Genomic DNA, 20,781 nt, shown 5'->3' with positions numbered 1-20,781 from the left:
GCTGGGGTAGCAGATGGAGAAGGACCAACCCGCACCAGTCTCCTCTCACACACACGACGTTACTGTAGCAGTTATGTAATAAAATTGTCAATGTTTTGAGACACAGACCTTGGAGGAGATTTCTCTCACCAGCCCTGTTAGCAGCTACACACTGCAAACACGTCAAAGTACGACCATGAGCCCTGTTGCACTATCACAGAATGTACAGGGGTGTGTGTGGGCCGGGGGGAGTGCTGAGGAATCACATCATAACTGTGTGCCCTAGTGGAAATCTGGGACTATCCTAGATCTGTCACTGGATGACCACAGGCAAGTCATGGCACCGCTCTGTGACTCAGTTTCCCCTCTGTAAAATAGGAATAATGATGTACAGTTTTTTGAGCTCGATTGATGAAAAGCACTATCTAAAGGCTAGGTCTTTTGATTATTACCTAGCCACTGTAGCGTATCAACTGCAAACCTAGGTAAGAACTACAAATATCTAAATGACCACAGTGATACTGAGCCAGAAAGGATTAAGCCACTAGCAGGCTAAATGACCCAAGCTCAATCTTTAAAGATCTATTAGAAAAGTACTGAACTGGTAATAAGGGCCATTCCATGTAGCTAATTAGCCTAGCCATGTGAGTAGACCTGAATGTTTGAAATGCAAGTGTATATTGTTGGCGAATTAGAAGTAAATATTAATCATATTTGGCTGTGTTTACCTCTCTGTTAGAAGCGTCACAATATGATTTTATCAGCTAGTAGATGGTAAATGTCTTTTTCTGTCTGGTACTATGGTCTATTGATTCAGAGATCAAAAGGGAATATTAACATTGAGCAGAAATGTGCGGGTAATAATATCATTGTCTTTATTGCTCTTTGAAGTTTGTAGCAAACGACCTTTGAATGTGTCCATGGCATAATGGCCTTATGCTAACCAAGATAACTAATTACTTGTGTACATTCAGAAACTGGGAGGTTTTAATTCAAAGGACAACATACATGACCTATTCTTCATGCAAGGACTGCCTGTTGTGTCAAGAGCTTATGATAACCTGCCAGAGACCTATAAAAGGACTCTATGGCCCCAATCCTGTCATCTCAGATCTGTTTAAACTTCATCAAAGGAAGTTCAGGTCACAAGACTGAGGTCTCCAGGAGTGGCCTGGATTACTGTGCTATTTCTCCTGGAAGAATTTATACCTGTCCATTAGATTATAATATACGGAATTGATTCTAAAAGAACTTTTCCAACACAGCAGTTCACCATCTCTACTATGAAACTGACCTAAGAACTTTATTCATATCTGTATGTATAATGGCCTTTAATCACAATACTCTCTCTTTTCTTTTTAATAAATCTTAGATTAGTTACTAAGAATTGGCTGTAAGCTTGTATTTGGTTGAGATCTGAAATATTCATTGACCTGGTGGGTAATATGTCCCATCTCTTGGGATTGGTGGAATTTATATGTGATGAACACCCAGCTCCTCCCTAGTGGGTCTCACACTTCAACCCCTTGTAGTGGGCCAGGGAGTCCCCAGTAACCCTGTCTCCCCTTGGAGGTACCTTGCTCCAGCTTCCATCTGCTGCCTGGGGCTAGGGGTTTTCTCCTTTTGTACCTGCAGAGAAGCACTGTCTCCTGGCCTAGGGGAAAATTTCTCCTCCAACTGCTACCAGCCTTCTAGTAGCTTCCTCCTCCTGCACTTCTCCCCCTCCCAGTAGGGTAGGCAGGGTTTAAGTACACCTGGACTAGCCCTTCATTGGGTTCAGGTGTCTCTAATTGCCCTGCAATCATCTCTCCCCTGCTTGCAGGAAAAAGGGTTTTTGGCCTTCTAGGGCTCACACTCTGGCCCTGGTATGCCTTTTTACAGCCCTGTGGCCTGACTTTATCACAGGGTGGACCACCTGGAACTGGTTTGGGAACCCCTGCCTTTAACCTTTTTTAACTTGAGAACATACTCTTCTCCGACATGTCACCCAATATCCACTTTCCACTGGCATATCCTTAGGTGACATCAGTCATCGAAGGGTATGTCTAATATTCAGTTAGACATTCAGGGCTGGCCTATGCCAGCTGACTTGGTCTTGACGGCTTGGGCTGTGCGACTGTTTCATTGCAGTGTAGACGTCTCACCTCTGCCCGCAGCCTGAGCTCTGGGATCCACAGATATCTAAGAAAACATGGTTCCTCAATGGATCAATGTATTCATGTGTGTAGTTGTGTTTTTAATGTTTTATGGGCTGTTTCTAAGTGTAACTTGAATTTGGGAGAACAGCTGAATCTGCACATTTTAGCTTTTGTATCGATGGGAGAGATGCTTGAGATGCTGCTGGGGAGAAGGAGATGCGCTGCTCCCCATCTGGAAATGTCCATCTATCCATCTTCTCCAGCACGGAGTGTCCTCTGGGACTCACAGCCAGCCACGGCTCCTGGATTCTGCCTCTGAGGATGTTTTTCTCCTGCACCAATTAAACCCCTTGTAGAGGGGAAGGGAGGAACAAAAGAGCAAGCCCAGAGGCGGTCAGAGCTGCAAAAGCAAAGTCAAGGATGTGCCTGCATGCCCACTTGTAAAGCTGGATGGGCAGAGACATCAGAGACAGGAGCTGCAGAAAGAGATAACTCACCTGGTCTGGGATACTTTGCCTCTCTCCCTCCTAGAGCTCAAGGACCAATGAAATTCCCAGGCTGCTCAGGAACATGAGATTTGCTAGAAAAGTTTTATTTGCATCTTATTTGGGGGAAAAAAACACATTACTGAGCAATACTGAGAAAATAATTCTATGAGCAATAAAGACTCCACTGACACATGACTTCCCAGAAACATAAAACCCCCCCTGTCCCCCACCATGCAGAAACAGGGTGTAAATGCCTCCCAGGGTGGTTATTTCAGGAATAATCCTAGTGTGTGACAATGTGAGCCGAGCCCCTATCTGAAAACAGGGACAAGGAAACCCTTCGGCTCAGTAAAAGTTTCACCTGACAGAGAGAGCCAGGAAGGAATGGGAGAGCGTCAGAGAATAATGCAATACAGTAATGATAATAATGTCCCCCTCCTGGTGTCTCCATCCTTCTGAGCCCGTGAACACACCGTAATTAGTGATGACACTTGACTCCCTAGGGAGCTGGGCAAATGTTATTATCTGCATCAATCCTCCCATCTCTCCAGACGCAGACAGAGGAGGGGCTGTAGCTGGCACTATTCTATGTGCAGTTTCATGTGGAATATTAGCGAGGTCTTGGTCTTGTACCTTTCCCCACAGACGGAACATGCATAGGGGCACTCTCCCGTGTGCCTCCTCCGATGGACATTAAGGCCAGATTTATGTCTGAAGCTTTGCCCACAGTCGGGGCAGTTATAGGGTCTCTCTCCTGTGTGGATTCGCCGGTGGGCAATAAGGTTATGGCTCTGACTGAAGCTTTGTCCACAGTCAAGGCAGCTGTAGGGTTTTTCTCCCGTGTGGACTCTCAGATGTATAATAAGGTCTGAGGTGCAAGAGAAGCTTTCTCCGCACTCGGGGCATCCATAGGGTCTCTCCCCAGTGTGAATCCTCTGATGTCTAGTAACATGGGCGCTCTGAGTGAAAGTTTCTCCACAGTCGGGGCATTTATGGCATTTCTCGCCTGTGTGGACCCTCTGATGTACAATCAGAGCTGACTTCTGACTGAAGCTTTTCCCGCAGTCAAGGCACTTATAGGGTCTTTCTCCTGTATGGGTTCGTTGATGTCTAATAAGGTTTGAGTGGTCATTGAATTGTTTCCCACACTCAGGGCAGTTATAGGGGGTCTCGCCCGTATGGATTCTCTGATGTCTAGTGAGATGTGATCCAGAACCAAAGCTTTTCCTGCACTCTGCGCATTTGTACCGCTTCTCCTTAGTGCAGGTTCTCGGCTGGATCATGGCCTCATTAGGATCTGCCAATTTTCCCCGTTGGCAAGTGGATTCACCCAGCATCTTCTCTGTGGGGTTTCCCTGCTGCTTCTCTGGCCTGCATTGAGTTTCGTAGGCATCTCGCTGCTCAGGACTCTGGGAATCATCACCTTCGGACCTTCCCAGCCATATCCCCTTTGGTTCCATTCGCTTGGGAGCTTCCGGACAAGGATTCTCTTCATTGCTATCACTCACCATCTCATCACCTGCTGGAACAGAGAGAGAACCCGGACAGGAGTCATTCCCGGTGCCGGGGGAAAGGGAAGGTAGGAAAAGGGAACAGGAATGTGGGGAAACAAAACTAAATAACTGCTGGGAAGATTGATAAATTAGGAGTGGAATCCACCCCAAACCCTTCCTTGGAAGAGAGAAGGGAAAAAACAGCTTCATACCTGTACTGTATTTGTTGTTTTTTGAGATCTCGCCCATGTCTATTCTGCTTTAGAGGTGTGCATACTGACTGCACTGCAGTGAATTTTCTGCAGTGGTACCCATCTGGTGGCACACGCCACTGTGCGTGTCCTCATGCATCCAGAGGAGGGCATGAAGGGCAGATCTGCCTCGGCACTATATCAGTTCATTTTTCCTCAGCATCCTAGCAGAAGGGAGGAGGGTGAGGATTTGGAGTCTGTCTGAAAAGCAATTGCAGACCAGCTTTTCCAAAACTAGCAGAGTCTCTGGCAGTGGCTGAAGTGGCACAGTGCTTGGCAACAGTGTGACCTGAAGACCAGGACACTACTCTGCAGATAGTTAGTATGGAAATGTCCTTTAGGAAAGTTGCTGAGATTCTCACAGAACATGCAGTCAGCTTGGAAGGTGGTTTTAACTTTGCAACATCACAACGTGTAGTGATACGAGAGGTGATCCACCCTGAAATTCACCGTAAGGTAACCTCCTGCCTTCCACTCTTTCCTCACAAGAAATAAACCATTGAGGCAAATACTGAACCTTTTTTGTCCTGTCCTGATAAAAGTCCAGGGCCCAGCAGACGTCCAGCAAATGATGTTTCTCTTCAAGCTCACATGAATGTGGTTTGGGAAAAAAGGGAGGTAAAAAGATGGTTTGGTTGAGATGGAAATCGGTTACCACCTTAGATAACGAACTTTGGATGGGGCCTTAAAGCAACTTTATCCTTATAAAAATAGCAGAAAGAGGGATATGGGGAGTGAAATTAGTGCTTGTGGTTTCCGAACCTGTCTAGTGGAAGACAGATCCTTACAGATATGGACTACACTCTCCACCAGTTTAAGGAGGAAAACACTCCTGCAGCAGGACCTGGAGCAAAATGTCCAGCGGGCATGTTACTGTACAGGCGACAGAATTAAACCCGTCTTGTAGACACTTCAGGTGTTACGTGGATGCTGAGTCACATAAATGCAAGAGGACACCTGTCACAGAAGCCTTAAACAGGCTCTTACTGTTGTTTGCAGGTGCGACTGGAAGGAACTGCCTAACTCGAACCTGGCTCGAGGGATCTGTCATTGCTGCTTTTCAATCGAGTATCACTCTGATGAACTTGTTTTTCTGTACCAGATAAAGCATCAATGTACCTTGGTTTATAATCAGGCCCAGCTGGTTGAATAGATCGTGGATTTCCTTTATGCCTCTGTTACCTGGAACATCTCCAGAATAGCCAACCCTCTAGGTAGGGGAATACCTGAATGCCGATTGTGCAGAGATGGCCATGCACATGGTAAATACTGTGGGAGCTGGTCACATCCCAAAAGGGAGGACAGTAAGCTTCCCACTTGGGACCATCAAAGGGCTTCCCCCACCATCACCCGGAGCCTCAGCGCCCCTGGGCAGAGGGTCAGGCTCAGTCACAGCCCAGAGCCCGGCCCGGGGACAGACAGGAGAGACTCGTCCCGCCGCACCCTTCGCTGGGGCTTTTCCCCCCACAGATCCCCCAGCGCTTTACCCCGGGCCCGGCCCGTTCCCCGGGGCTCCCCTCACCTGCAGCCTCCGGCTCGGGAGCTGGTGTCGGCAGAACCGGGGCTGCCCCAGGGGCTGGTTCCAGCCAGCGGAGAAAGTCCCCCCCGGGCTAGGCACAGAGGGGTTAATGCAGGTCTCTGCCAGGCACAGACCCCGCTGGGGAGCAGGGGTTAGACGAGCCCGGCTCTGAGTCCCCAGATCACAATGGAGGCAGCGCTGGCACCATCACTCTGCAAGTGTCTGACCCAGGAAGCTCAACCCCTGAGATCCTGAGCAGAGACAGCGACAGCGTTAGCAGCCTCCTCCCTTAACAACAAACACAGCCCTGCCCCCATCCCCGCCTCCAGACAGGAATTAATGATCCTGATTAAAACCAACATACTGATTGCAAAACAAGGCGGCTATGAAATGAACAGGGCACACACAGTCGATGGATTAACAGCTGGCTGACTGATAGGTCTCAAAGTGTCATTGTAAATAGGGGGAAGCATCATTAAGTGGTTGTGTTTCCAGGGGGTCCCTGCGGGGTTGGGTCTTGGCACTGCACTATTTAACATTTCTATCAATGCCTTGGGAGAAAGCATAAAATCATCACTGACAAAGCTGGCAGATGACACAGGATTGGGGGAGTGGTAGATAATGAGAAGGGCGGGTCACTGATTCGGAGCAACCTGGATGGCTTGGGAAACTGGACATAGCAAACAATAGGGGTTTTAATGTGGCTAAATGTAAGTGTATCATCTAGGAACACACAATGTCGGCCACACTGGCTGTCTGGGAAGCAGGGACTCTGCGAAAGATCTGGAGGTTGTGGTGGATAATCAGCTGCACATAAGCTAATGCGATCCTGGACTGCATCGACAGGGGACTCTGGAGGGGGAGTGGAGAGGTTATTTTGTCTCCGTATTTGGTCCTGGTGCAGGACTGCTGGAATACTGTGTCTTGTTCTGGTGTCCAAGGGCTTAGTTTGTGGAGGGGGGGAAGCAGAGGGAGCACAATGTCCCCCCAGTGGTGGTGGGTGGTGTTGGAGCCAAGGAGGACCAGTGGGGTGGGAAAGGAGAGCCAATCTCCAGGGGAAGGCAGAGGTCAGGGCCTAGGGCTGTGCCCTGAGGGAAGGGGCAGTGAGTGTAGAGGAGTAGCTAAGGGGGAACAGTCATTGCGGCAAGCATCCTGAGGCAGGAGGAGCTGAGGAAGGGTGGGGGGCTAGGAGCCGCTAAGTGGGACTTGGGGTCTTTTTGCCCTCAGAGAAGCAGGGAGTCCCCTCACCTCTCCCTGGGAAGAGACTGGGGACAGACCCTGCTGGTCCAGAGCCATCACGTCCAGAAGTGGTCGCAGCTTCAACAGGTGTGTGTCTGTGCTGTGCTGCAAATTCTGCTGGCAGGTGCTGAGCTCACGGGGGATGCAGTCTGTATTGCCGGCCCACGCAGAGATTGACCTGTGCTCCACCCACATCCCACCCTCCACCCACAGGTAAGTACAAGAACAAATCATGACAAACCAACCTAATGTCCTTCTTTGACAGCGTTCTGGCCTCGTGGCTGGGGGGGATGCAGTAGATGTAATATATCTTGATTTTAGTAAGGCTTTCGACACAGTCCCACATGACATTCTCAGAAGCAAAGCAGGGAAATGCTCTCTAGAAAAAATTAGCATAAGGTGGGTGCACAGCTCAAAGACTGAAGTCAGAGAATAGTTATCAATAATTTGCTGTCAAACTGGGAGGGTGTCTCTAGTGGCATCCTGCAGGGGTCAATCCTGGGTCCCATACTATTCAGTATTGTCATTAATGGCTTGGATAATAGAGTGGAGAGTATGCTATAAAATCTGCAGATGATACCAAGATGGGAGGGGTTGCTAGCACTTTGGAGGACAGAACTAGAATTCAAAATGACCTTGACAAATTGAAAAATCTGTCAGGATGAAACAGGGATGAAATTCAATAAAGACAAGTGCAAAGTGCAATTCTTAGCAAGGAAAAATCAAGCTCACAGCTAGAAAATGGGGAGTAACTGGCTAGGTGCTAGTACTGCTGGAAAGGATCGGGGGGGGGGGGGGAGAGTGGATCACAAATTGAATATGAGTCAACAGTGGGATTGTCACAGTTCATGGCCATAGCACCTGTATTTCCCCTCCATGGTCCCGCAAGGGCACCTAGTCTCAGGCTTCTGCTCCCCAGCCATTACATTTCTGGGTGGAGTATTTTCTTTCACTGTGCTGTTAGCCTTGGAAACCAGGACACACTGTTTACTCATATCCAGCTTCTTGTCCACTGTAACCCCCAGGTCCTTTTCTGCAGAACTGCTGCCTAGCCAGTTGATCCTGCCTGTAGCAGTGCATGGGATTTTTCCATCTAAGTGCAGCACTCTGCACTTGTCCTTGTTGAACCTCATCAGATTTCTTTTGGCCCAATCCTCCAATTTGTCTAGGTCACTCTGAATCCTATCCTACCCTCCAGCATATCTACTGCTACCCACAGTTTAGTGTAATCTGTAAACTTGCTGAGAGTGCAATCCACTCCATCCTCCAAATCATTAATGAAGATGTTGAACAAAACCAGCCCCAGGATGGACCTCTGGGGCACTCCACTTGATACCAGCTGCCAACTAGACATCGAGCTGTTCATCACTACCCATTAAGCCTGACAATCCAGCTGGCTTTCTATCCACCTTATAGTCCATTTATCCAAACCATACCTCTTGGACTTGCTGGCATGAATACTGTGGGAGACCATATCAAAAGCTTTGCTAACGTCAAGATATATAATGTCCACCGCTTTCCCCACATCCACAGAGCCAGTCATCTCATTATAGAAGGCAATCAGGTTGGTCAGATTGGTTCACGCAAACCCCAGCATGGTCTCTGTCAGGAGCAGTCTTCAGCACCCCAGTCCCAGGGATTTACTTGTGGTTACAAGTTCCCGGCTTCAGCTCAGAACAAGCAAACTCATAATATTGTTTAGTCCACCCACTCCACAGTTCAGGGGTCTTTGATCTGCAGTTTCCAGGGGCAGGTGATTAGGAGACAATGGATTTTCTTCTCTGGGACTCAGCTTCAAAAGGATGGATTCTAAGTGGGTCATTTGCATTCCCCTCACCCGCAGGTACATTGTAGGAAATCCACTTTACACGTATTGATCCAGAAAGCCTTGGGAAGCTCCCAATATCTTCCAGACTTTGCATTAGTCAGGGCAGGTCTACACTTAAAACAAAGCATTGATCCTGCTGCGCTGCTGTAGCACTTAAATGACCATGCTCCTCCGCTGATGGGAGAGAGCTCTTAGCTCTGACCCCACTCTTACACTGTCAGTCCCAGCCTCTCCCGGACCATACGGATTATCTGCCCTGATGGCCTTCCCCAACCCCCGTTGGCTTTTTCAACTCTGGGCCCTTACTCCCCTAGGGCTCCCAGAGCCATTCCCCTTCCCTGGCAGGCCTGGGCTGATTCCCTCCAGCTCACATAATGCCCCACGGCTTTCATGAACACCTGCACGGACACATATGGGCTGGTAATTTCGGACAGTAACAAACATATGGGATGTTTTGTCTGGTGGCTGCATTTCTCCACTCCCCTCCAGAACAGGTGCAGGGCAGGGGCCTAGATCACAGCCCTAGTGCCAGGGTTTCTTGGTTCCACGGTGCAGTGGAGCTGAGCGGGAGGAGAGAGAACAGGATATCAGTGTATTGGGGAAAGGGCTTTCCCCCCCCCAGACAGACCTGCAGTCACCACAACAGCAAGCTACAGCATCACAGAAACCACCAGGAATCTGGGAGTAGGATCCAGGCACCCGCTGGAAAGCGAACGTCTGGGATGGAGTCTGGCTAGGGGGTCTGAGGGCCCTGCAGATGCTTTATGTCTATGGCAAATGTCACAATTCTGCATTCCTCACTGAGCTGGGCACAGAGCAGATGGGACAGATGCTGCTGGGGAGAAGGGCTGCTCCTCATCTGGAAATGTCCATCTATCCATCCTCTCCAACTGAATGTCCTCTGGGGCTCACACCCAGCCATGGCTCCTGGATTCTGCCTCTGAGGATGTTTCTCTCCTGCACCAGTTAAACCCCTTGTAGAGGGGAAGGGAAGACCCAAAGATGGGGCCCAGAGACAGTCAGAGCTGAAGAGCAAAGCCCCGGCAGTGCCTGCATGCCGGCTTCTACAGGTGGATGGGCAGAGACATCAGTGAAAGGGCTGAAAATGGAGAAAAGAGTAATTCCTGCAGAGGGCGACAACACACCCATTCTGGCACATTTTGCCTCCCTCCCTCCCACAGCTCAAGAACCAATGAAATTCCCAGGCTGCTCAGGAAAATGACAGATTGGCAAGAAAAGATTTATTTTAATCTTATTTTTTTAAAAAAAGGAGTTAACTGAGCAATATTGAGAAAATAATTCAAAGAGCAATAAAGACTCTGCCAACACCCTACTCCCCAGAAACCTAAGACTCTTTCTCACCCCCCACCGTGCAGAAACAAGGAGAAAACGCCTCCTAAGGCAGCAATTTCTGGAATAATCCCAGTGTGTGACAATGTGAACCAAGCCCCTGCCTGAAAACAGAGACAAGGCCATCAGGCTAAACCCTTCAGATCAATAAAAGCCGATAATAAAGTATTTTATCAATAAAAGGGTGTCCCTGACAGAGAGAGCCAGGAAAGGATGAGAGAGTGTCAGAGAATAATGCAGTACAGTAATAATAATAATAATAATGTCCCTCTTCTGATGCCTCCAGCCTCCTAAGCCACTGAGGTCACAGTAATTAGTGGTGCCACTTGACTTCCTAGGGAGTTGTGCAACTGTTCTTGTTCCCATTGTAGAGATGGGAAGGACAGACATAGGAAGAGGAGGGGCAGTGGCTGGCACTACTCCATGTGGTGTTTCATGTGGGATATTAGAGAGATCTTGGCCTTGTACCTTTTCCCGCAGACGGAACATTCATAGGGGCACTCTCCCGTGTGCATTCTCTGATGTTTAATAAGGTTCGATTTACGACTGAAGCTTTTCCCACACTCGGGGCAGTTATAGGGTTTCTCCCCCGCGTGGATTCTCCGATGGACAAGAAGGTTAGCGCTCTGTCTGAAGCTTTGTCCACAGTCGGGGCAGTTATAGGGTCTCTCTCCCGTGTGGATTCTCCGATGGGAAATAAGGTTAGCGCTCTGACTGAAGCTTTCTCCACACTCGGGGCATCCATAGGGTCTCTCACCCGTGTGAATCCTCCGATGTCTAGTAACATGCGAGAGCTGAGTGAAGGTTTCTCCACAGTCAGGGCATTTATGGCATTTCCCTCCTGTGTGGAAACTCTGATGTGCAACAAGGCCTGAGCTGTCCCGGAAACTTTTCCTACAGTCGGGGCACTTATAGGGTCTCTCTCCTGTATGGGCTCGCTGATGTCTAATAAGGTTGGATTGGTCATTGAATCGTTTCCCACACTCAGGGCAGTTATAGGGGGTCTCTCCCGTGTGGACTCTCTGATGTCTAACAAGACTTGATCTAAAACTGAAGCTTTTCCTGCATTCAGGGCAGTTGTAGGGTCTGTCGCCTGTGTGTACTCTTTGGTGTCTAATAAGGTTTGAACTGCAATTGAAACATCTTCCACACTCAGCACATTTGTACCATTGCTCCGTAGTGCAGGTTCTCTGCTGGATCATGGCCTCATTAGGATCCTCCAGACCTCGCCCTTGGTGAATGGATCTACCCAGTGTCTTCCCTGGTGTGTTCTCCTGCTGCTTCTCTGGCCTGTGCTGATTTTTGTCAGCTTCTCGCTGCTCAGGACTTTGGGAATCATCCCCTTTAGACCTTCCCAGCCACATCCCCTTGGGTTCCATTTGGTCAAGACCTTCCGGACAAGGATTCTCTTCATTTTGCTCACTCACCATCTCATCACCTGCTAGAAGAAAGAGAGAATCCGGACAGGAGTTATTCCCGGTGATGGGGGAAAGGAAAGGTCAGAAAAGGGAAGGGGAAAGTGGAGAAACAAACCAAAATAACTGCTGGGAAGACTAGAGTTGAATCCCCCCAAACCCTTCCCTAGAAGAAAGAGAGAAGGGAAACAATAGCTAAATATCTGTACTGTGATTGTTCTTTATTGAGGTGTTGCATATGTCTATTCACCTTCACGTCTATTCCACCTTAGGGGGGTACACACTGCATGCACTATAGTCAGGGAGTTTTCTGTAGTGGCACAGGTGCCAGGCATGTCCTCATGCACCCAGGTGAGGGTACAAAAGGCACCACCTCAGTTCGTTTACACCAGCACCCTAACATAACGGGCTCTGAAGCAGAAGGATGGAGGGCCGGCTGTGGAATAGACTTGCGCAACACGTCCTGGAAAACAACCAGTAAAGGTATGTCATTTTTTTTCTTTGAGTGATTGCATGTCTCTAGTCCACTTCAGGTGACTCCCAAGCCACGTTCTATGGAGGAGGGTTCAGAGTCTGTCTGACAAGCAATTGCAGACCAGCCTTTCCAAAACTAGCACAGTCTCTGGCAGTGGCTGAAGTGGCGCAGTGCTTGGGAACAGTGTGACCTGAAGACCAGGTCACTGCTCTGCAGGTAGCTGGTATGGAAATGTCCTTCACAAAAGCTGCTGAGGTTCTCAGAGAACATGTCGTCAGCTTGGAAGGAGGTTTTAACTTTGCAACATCACAACGTGTAGTGATACGAGAGGTGATCCACCCTGAAATTCACCGTAAGGTAACCTCCTGCCCTTTCATTCTCTCCTCACAAGAAGCAAACAATTGAGGCAAAGACTGAACCTCTTTTGTCCTGTCCCGATAAAAGGCCAGGGCCCAGCAGACATCCAGTAAATGATGTTTCTCTTCAAGCTGACGTGAATATGGTTTGGGGGAAAACGGAGGTAAAAAGATAGTTTGGTTGAGATATTCTAGCCAGTGCTTAGGGCAGGTCTAGCTGCAATACCGCCTGTACCCTGGCGTAGTCAGTCAGGTCTTATTGTAACAAAGCTGAATCCAACACCGACAGGGACAGGAAATCTCATGACATCGCATGAGCATCAGGTGTCATGGGGACCAACAGTGTTTATGGCAATACTGGAGCTGATGCCTCTAATAAATTGTCAGAGCCATTCTCAGGGATACACGCCCTGGTCCCGGAGTCAGCGGCTGGATTTCCTGCCCTGATTCGCAGTTGGTACTGAGGAAAAGCTAGTCTCCACCTGCGCTATAACGTTGGTGCCTGACAGTTCCCATGAGGACTCTGCTGAGGTTTTTCAGTTCCCAGAGTCCAGTTCTGAAGAAGAGTTCTTGGATTTACAAGTCAAGTCTTGCCCTGAGACTGACTTGCAGCTCTTACATGATATGGCGGAAGAAGGGGAACAATTCCCTTCTCTTGGTCAGAGTGTCTGCCTTCAAGCCACGAGGCAAGTCAGAAAGATCCGTAGGAGAACTCCTGGCCAAGGACAAAGTACTGGACTCCAGAAGAGAGAGGTCGGAGGGAGGTAGCACATAATTCTTTATCCTTACATCCCCAGATTGTTGTGTTCGTCTCTTGAAATTTCAATACATAGAGCACTTGTCTCTAGTGTGCCCCTCACCAAGGCTAAATAAAGAATGGGTGTGAGGGTGGCTCAGTGGATTAGACACCTGGCAAGTGAGACAGTGCTGACATGCACGAGACTTTGGCATAACCAAGCATCCCCAGTACAAGGTAAAAGAGTCCCAGACAAAAACAAAAACTTTACAGAAACAAAAAATAAATCTCCTGTGGGAAAACTATAGGTACATAATAAGCTATCAGAACTATTTACAAGGAAAAAAGGTTTCCTCAGACAAAAAAAGGGAAACTATGAACAACAGCCACCAGACAGCTATGACTACCAGCCACTGGTGGTGAGAAGGAGCTAAGGGGGTGCTGGGGTGACTCCATCTTTTATTCCACATGCTAGGATGCAGGATGGCACACGCACACCTGGAAGAAGAACAGTCAATTCTGCCTCCACCTCCCATCTGAACACTCAGCGGGCAGGGAGCTACTGCCAGGTGTCAGTCAGGGTGAGTGGAAAGCCAGGAGGACAGGACACCTGCTGGGCACCATCCTGATCTGGGGGAACTGAGTTAGAACTGGAGGAGCTCAAGGGGACAGCGTGGGAATCCCAGCACTTTACATCAATGACGCACGGTGTGCACATCTGTTTAGCCAACTTCTTACCTGGGTGGATGTTTCTCAGGATCTCTCTTGGCTCAGAGCCCTGGAGATCAGGGACCCACGGCCCTTCCCCTCGTTCCAGCTGGGAGATCAGGCTGGGTTTGGGAACTGGAAAGCCTGGTGCCGGAGAAGAAATGAAGGGAGATCAGAGTTTTACAGTTGTTCTGAGACAGCTGTTTCCAGATGTGCTGGGCGGGTGGGTGCCCTTGTATAAATCAAGCGGATGGGAAAGTGTTCCTGGAGACCCTTTGGGGAGGGCAGAGGGGGACTCAGGGATCTCCACACACTGGGGGATTTTATGACTCTAGCACAGCACCATTGTGTCACCTTTTTACACCTTCCTAACCCTGCTGAGTCTGGGACTATGGGACGGATTCCCCTGAAATCTAAGGGATCAAGGAAAATCCCTGAGCAGAAGCTGACCTGGGCACTGCAAAGATCCTCAGCTTGTAACACCTGTGGGCACAGGAATCCTTACCCAGTGAGGTCACATTCCTGTAATTCTCCTGCATGACATCCCTGTACAGGGCTCTCTGACCCGGGTCCAGCAGAGCTCCTTCCCCCTCGGTGAAATACACGGCCACTTCCTTGAAGGTCATCAGCCCCTGAAACAAGAAATTCTCCTGCTCAGAACCGGCTGCCCCAGCCACAACCCCACCAGCTCAGTGACAGAGAGAGCTGGGAACATCCCGCCCAGCCACAGACACAGAAACATTCCTTTACAGTGGTGAAACCGTGATGCCCAGAGCTGCCGCTGATTTCATCATGGGTCTCACAACATTTAGCTGGGCAGACTGGGGAGGTCGCAGGGATGTGTGTGGGGAGGGGCGGGATGCAGAGCAGGGCGCATGGTAACACTTGGGGGTGGCAGGTTGAGAAGGGATTGGGGGGATGACCATGGGGGTGGGAGGCAGGCTGAGGGGGAAAGAGGGGGATGTAGGAGGCAGAATGAAGAGTGCAGGCGGATGTGTGTGTGAGGGAGGAGAACCAAGGACAGTGCAGGGTTTGTGGGGAGGCGCAGGGGGATTTATTTGTGGGGGGAGATGAGAAGCAGACTGAGAAGGGCACTGGAGATGTGTGTGTCGGGGGGTGTTTGACAGGCACACTGGGGAAGGAACAGGCAGCAGATCGAGGAGGGTATTTTAATGCTTAAAAGCTGGTGATGTTCAGGCCCATCACTTGTCATTAAAGGCCGCCCAGCAGGAATTTCATTTATTGATCTCCTCCCCTTCTGCATGTCCCACTCCTACCCCTTTCCACCGCACATTTAGGCAGAGCCCCCCACCCATGCAACCCCCGGACAGTCCCTACCTGAGCCGGGTCCACTGCAGCCATTTCCCTTCCCTGGCCCCTGGGACGATGTGACAAGCCTCGAGAGAATCTGGGGTGCAGCTTCGGTGTCACTCCGCAGCCTGCCGGGGTGCGAAGGGCATTGGGGAGGTTGCTGAGGGGGTTTTAGTCCAGTTCGCTCCCTGACCCCCCAGGCCCTTCCCCCGCGCACAGCCGCTCCAGACTCTGCCGGGCCGGGAAATCTCTCCGCCATTCCCAGCGCTCTGGTGGCCGGGATCAGCCTTTCCATTGGCTGCACAATTCTTTCCCACGCACCCTCTGCTCCCCGCCAGCCGCATGTGCGCACGGCAGCGCCGAGCACAGGAAAGCCCCGCGGGGGAGCCACATTCGGGGCGCTCCTGGAGGCAGATTTTGTCTCTGAGTTTCCGGCAGTGTCTGTTTTCTAGAGTTACCCACTGACCCAGCCTCACGCCCCTCCCCCGCCTTCCCTTTGCTCTTCCCACCAAAGGGCTTCCCCCACCTTCACCCGGAGCCTCGGCGCCCCTGGGCAGCGGGTCAGGCTCAGTCCCAGCCCAGAGCCACAGAGCCCGGCCCGGGGACAGACAGGAGAGACTCGTCCCGCCGCACCCTTCGCTGGGGCTTTTCCCCCACAGATCCCCCAGCGCTTTACCCCGGGCCCGGCCCGTTCCCCGGGGCTCCCCTCACCTGCAGCCTCCGGCTCGGGAGCTGGGGTCGGCAGAGCTCGGGGCTGCCCCAGGGGCTGGTTCCAGGCGCCGGAGAAAGTCCCTCCTGGGCTGGGCACAGAGGGGTTAATGCAGGTCTCTGCCCGGCACAGACCCCGCTGGGGAGCAGGGGTTAGACGAGCCCGGCTCTGAGTCCCCAGATCACAATGGAGGCAGCGCTGGCCCCGTCGCTCTGCAAGTGTCTGACCCAGGAAGCTCAACCCCTGAGATCCTGAGCAGAGACAGCGACAGCGTTAGCAGCCTCCTCCCTTAGCAACAAACACAGCCCTAGCCCTGCCCCTGCCCCGACGGGAATTACCGAGGGACAGGATGTCTGAGTGATGCTCAATGCATTTGATGTCTCTTTGGGTATGTGGAGTGGGCGGTGGCTGGAGATTGGGGAATTCCTAAAGGAGGTTCCCCAGGGAGGGGGAGTTTGCAGGGGTCCTGGGAAGGCCTTGAGATGGAGCAGTGAGTGCTGGGGGAATTGGTTCTCAGGACTCCTGGGTTGTATTCTCAGCTCCCATCTGGGAGTGAGGCCTCCTGGTTAGAGTGGGGTGGGTGTGCGGAGACTGGAGTCAGATTTCCTGGTTTGAGGAACCGGCTCTGCTAGTGTGACCCTGTGCCAGTCACTTTCCCGCTCCTGTCTGTGTCCATTCCTCCCATCTCTGCAATGGGGATAACAACAGTCACCTGCCTCCCTGGGAGTCGCTCATTACTGTGTGTTCAGTGGCTCAGGAGGACAGAGGCACCAGAGAGGGAAAATTTCATTATTACTGTATTTTATTATTTCTGACTCTCTCCCATCCCTTCCCAGCTCTCTCTGTCAGGGGGAGGCTTTTAGTAATCCGAAGGGAAGGGTTTAGCTGGATTTCTTTGTCCCTGTTTCCAGGCAGGGCCTCAGTTCACATGGTCACACACTGGGATTATTCCTGAAAGAACCTCAGCAGAAGGGATTTTCTCCTTGTTTCTGGATGATTGGACCAAGGTGCAGTCTCATTTTTCTGGAAATTTGGGTTTCAAGGAAGTCTTTATTTCTCATTCTTTTCCTCCTTTCAAATAAATTCCCAATAACACCAGGCCAAATATTATATCAACAGGAAAGGGTCTCTCTCTCCATCCTGCTTTTCATCCTGGCTGATCACCATGGAAGTTTCACCACTATTAATGTGGGATGATCTGGAAAGAAGCATGTGGCTGCGATTTTTAGAAACACAGGGCTGTTTGCACGAATTAGCAAGGGAACATTTGCTCCCCAGAACATTATGGATGTTAATGGAGTTATGATTTGCCTTGGCATTCTGGGAGATCCAGCTTCCCCTCTGTTATATGCAGTCTTTCCCTGGGTGTTTGGAGAAGAGAAAGGAGCAGTTTAATTTTACCCTGAGTAGGTGCGGAATGAAGCATGGGTGATGGTGCCTTACAAAGAGGTTGGTATGTTTCTCATGTGATAAGTGCCACCTGTGATTTACACAACATCTGTGAGCACAAGGGAGAAATCCTGGAAGAAGGCTGGGAGCGGGCGGTGGAGGGACTGGCTGAATGTTATAGGTATTTCACAGAGTGCCTCTGCCCAGCATCCCAAGTGCTCAAGGAAACAGAGCAAGGGATGCATTCTGCATGAGGAATGTCTATGACCAAGGAAATGTGGTTTTGTTTGGTTATGTTAGATGATCACATGGGGGATCGAGGTACCATTTATGGATTGAGCTATACCTCAGTGGGTGTTCAGGGGGCTATGGTTTTTTTCAGGTGTGTGGGTAGGGGGGTAATGTAGGGTGGGTGTTTGAGAGAGTATGTTGGGTTCTAATATGTAAGGGGCAAGTTAGTAATTGAACGTGCACCACCGCAGCCTTTCCTTGTGTTGGAGAATGATATCCAGAGGTCAGGCACCAGGAGACGCTGACTGGTCTTGTTAAAAAAGCCAGGCTATTCAGCAGGATAATGTCCCTGTAGCTAGCGTAGGAATGGCAGGGAAACGTTAGGTATACGGGCAAGTCCTGTGCCAGCTGCATACCCAGCATGTTCCTGCCAAAAGAGAACCCTCTCTGTCTTATTTCCTATTGAATGACAGCCACAGACCTCCCATGAAATCTCAACTTCAGTAAAAGCTGAGTGCATTCATGAAGCTGCAAGCTAATGTACCTTTTCTAGTGACTGTTCTCTCTTCCTGTATCTACACATACAATAAAAGTGCTTGCTCTGCAGTGCAATGGATTTTTTTTTTTTTTCACTTACGTGATGCGATATTTTGCGTGACGGTGGGTGATGCGGTGGGTGGGTGGGTGAAGGAAGAACAAACAGGGAGCAGCTCGGGAAGTGGGTTATAGGAGTGGCAAGTGTGGATAAACCAGTAAATCCTCCTGCCACTACAGTGACTTTATATCTGGCGCTAGTAGAGACTCATCCATAAATGGACCCCACCTGATTGGGTACTGGACTCTAGTCAGCTGCTTGGGGTGGGTTTCTCTGATTCAGGACCGTTTTGCCCTGTCTCCATAATACTCCTGGTGGCCTGGTGAATGAATAACATTCATTTTTCTAGCATATCCTCCAGCACTTGGATTAGCCACTTTGTTTCAGACCCCAAGTCCTCAGCCCTGTTTCTATGACCTCTCTCCTGTACAACATTCACTCCCACCTTTCAGATGACACCTGTGATGTTGGTGTCTGACTGGCTGAGTCTTTTCCTATCCACCCTGTTCTGGAGTCAGGTCAGCCACCTGGCATTTGTCCTCGGGTCATTTAATCAGAGCTCCTTTGCTTGGCTGGCACTGGGACCAGCTCCCACAGTGCCCTCTTGCCTTCTTCATTTGCTCAAACAGTGTCTTGAAGATGTCTGCATCCCGGTGCCGCTTCTCCAAATGGGAAGGGAAACGTTAGGAGACTTGGGGCGAATGAGACGGGCTGTTCCCCAGGCTGAAGTGTCTGTTTCTGCAGTCGGGGGGGGGAGGGGGAGGGCAAATGCCAGAAGGCGGACCTGCCCCTGGAATGGACGGGGGAAGCAGAGACTCAGCCTATCAGCAGTCGGGGTGGGGGGTGGGGAAGGGAATGACTCACCACTAGCAGTTGTCTGTGGCCGGGCGTGTTGCAGCATCTCTCTGGTATCTCCTGACGACGGTTGCTATGCTGCTGCGGTGGTCTTCCTCTTCTTGCAATGTGCCCCAAAGTTTCTCCCCTCCCAGGGTAGTCAGGAACCAGGGGAATCGAGACAAATGAATTGTCCTAATGTTGAGTTGTGGCTCTCTGCCGTCGGGGCCGCTGTGACCCTAAACTGAATTCACCGATAACAGAAGGAAATGGTTCCCCCTCAAGGCAAGACAGCGTCTGAGTGGTCAGCGGGCAGCCCTACCTGTGCTGTGGACGCCTTGGTCTGCCATCAACTGGGCCTCTCCCTCTTACGCTTTTCCCTCTAATCCAGCCATTTCTCACAGGCAGAGCCTCCTGAGCCCACATTAGTTCATTAACACCGTGTTGTCCAGCGTGGGGTTTGTATATCCCCTTTCGCACCCTCCCCCTTGAAATGGCTGCCCGGTGCTGGGCGTTAGCTCCCTCACACCATCAGTCTTTCAGGCCTTCTCCTCTGGGCTAGGCCGGTCCTGTCTTTGCCTTGCAGGTTAACAACAGGTGCACGCCAGTCCTCGAGTCCCTATGAATCGTTCCCCCTGTGAGATGCAGCCTCAAACTCGGGCTACTTGCAGAAATCCCGGCTCCTCTGCCCCCAAAGGAGCCGTGTCCCCCAGTTAATTAGTTTTACCTTAAACCAAAGCTGTTCTAAACCACACAGCCCTTGTCAACACTGATGCTCAAACAAAGGTAGGTTTATTTAAGAATGGAGACTTAGCTAGAAACAGGAGAGAGCGGTGGGGTTACAATACACAACACAATCATAAAACGTGAACCTGGGGCCCACACTTATTAACCGTTCCCTTTCCCAGCTAAGAATGAAGCAGGTTTTCCACCAAAAGTTCAGTCTGGTGCAGAGCTGGCTGGCTTCACAGGAACCGGGAATGACACTTGCATGAATGTCCCCTCACTCCATCAACTGTTTCCTCACTGAGTGAATCCAGAGTGCCTTTCCTCATGCTGTATTAGGCTGTGTCTACACTACAGCCTATGTCATCATAACTCATGTCACTCAGGGGTGTGAATAATCCCCCCCCTCGAGCGACATAAGTGACACTGACATACGCACTCGTGTGCGCAGCGCTATGTCTGCAGGAGCGCGTCTCCTACCGACATAACTGATGGCACTCATGGGGGTGAGTTTTTTTATGCCGATGGGAGAGTATCTTCACCAGAAGCGCTGCAGCGGTATAACTGCACTACTGCTATGCTGTATATATAGATGTGGTCTTTGACTGAAAAAGTCTCTGTTCATAGGGAGGGTGATTCTGTCTGTTGCAATGTTCCTTTTTGTAACCTCCAAGTGGGTTAGACTGTTTACACTTGTCACTGATGGTTTTCCATTGCAAGTCTTGGGATGGAGCAAGGATTGCATCTTCGGCTAACTCGCGTGGGGTGACAAATCCCTCCTGCTTGAATGAGCCATCACCAAGACATATTACCGCATGGTGAATAACTTTTACTCCAGGTCCATAAAGCATGCTTTCAATATAAATAGATTAGGCCTTAAATATTACCCGTTCATACATCGCACAATGATTATGAATCTTGACAAATTATGAGCGTTCTATGGATACCTTGCATTCTACTCTTCTGAATAAATATTCTGCAATCTGTGTTTGATGCAGTGAATTTGCCAGG

General features: G+C 50.2%; 1 protein-coding gene and 1 pseudogene across 1 annotated transcript; both read right to left on the bottom strand.

The window, feature by feature from the left end:
- Positions 1-2,699: 2,699 nt before the first annotated feature.
- LOC137142545 (zinc finger protein 3-like) lies at positions 2,700-5,664 on the bottom strand. Its single transcript, XM_067531961.1, has 2 exons — positions 4,867-5,664; positions 2,700-4,124 (listed from the first exon to the last, which is right to left on the bottom strand). The coding sequence occupies exon 2, from the start codon at positions 4,114-4,116 to the stop codon at positions 3,187-3,189; it is 930 nt and encodes a 309-aa protein (XP_067388062.1). The 5' UTR covers positions 4,117-4,124; positions 4,867-5,664; the 3' UTR covers positions 2,700-3,186.
- A 4,536-nt stretch (positions 5,665-10,200) lies between these two features.
- The window catches only part of LOC137142555 (zinc finger protein 850-like), a 31,725-nt pseudogene continuing 21,144 nt past the window's right edge, over positions 10,201-20,781 (bottom strand).

This window comes from Emydura macquarii, unplaced genomic scaffold (genome assembly GCF_026122565.2).
Source record: "Emydura macquarii macquarii isolate MOO-44397 ecotype Brisbane River unplaced genomic scaffold, CSIRO-AGI_Emac_v2 contig_3231, whole genome shotgun sequence".
Taxonomy (NCBI): Eukaryota; Metazoa; Chordata; order Testudines; family Chelidae; genus Emydura; species Emydura macquarii.
Note: the sequence above shows the minus strand (reverse complement) of the source record. Positions and strands in the feature narration are given on the sequence as shown.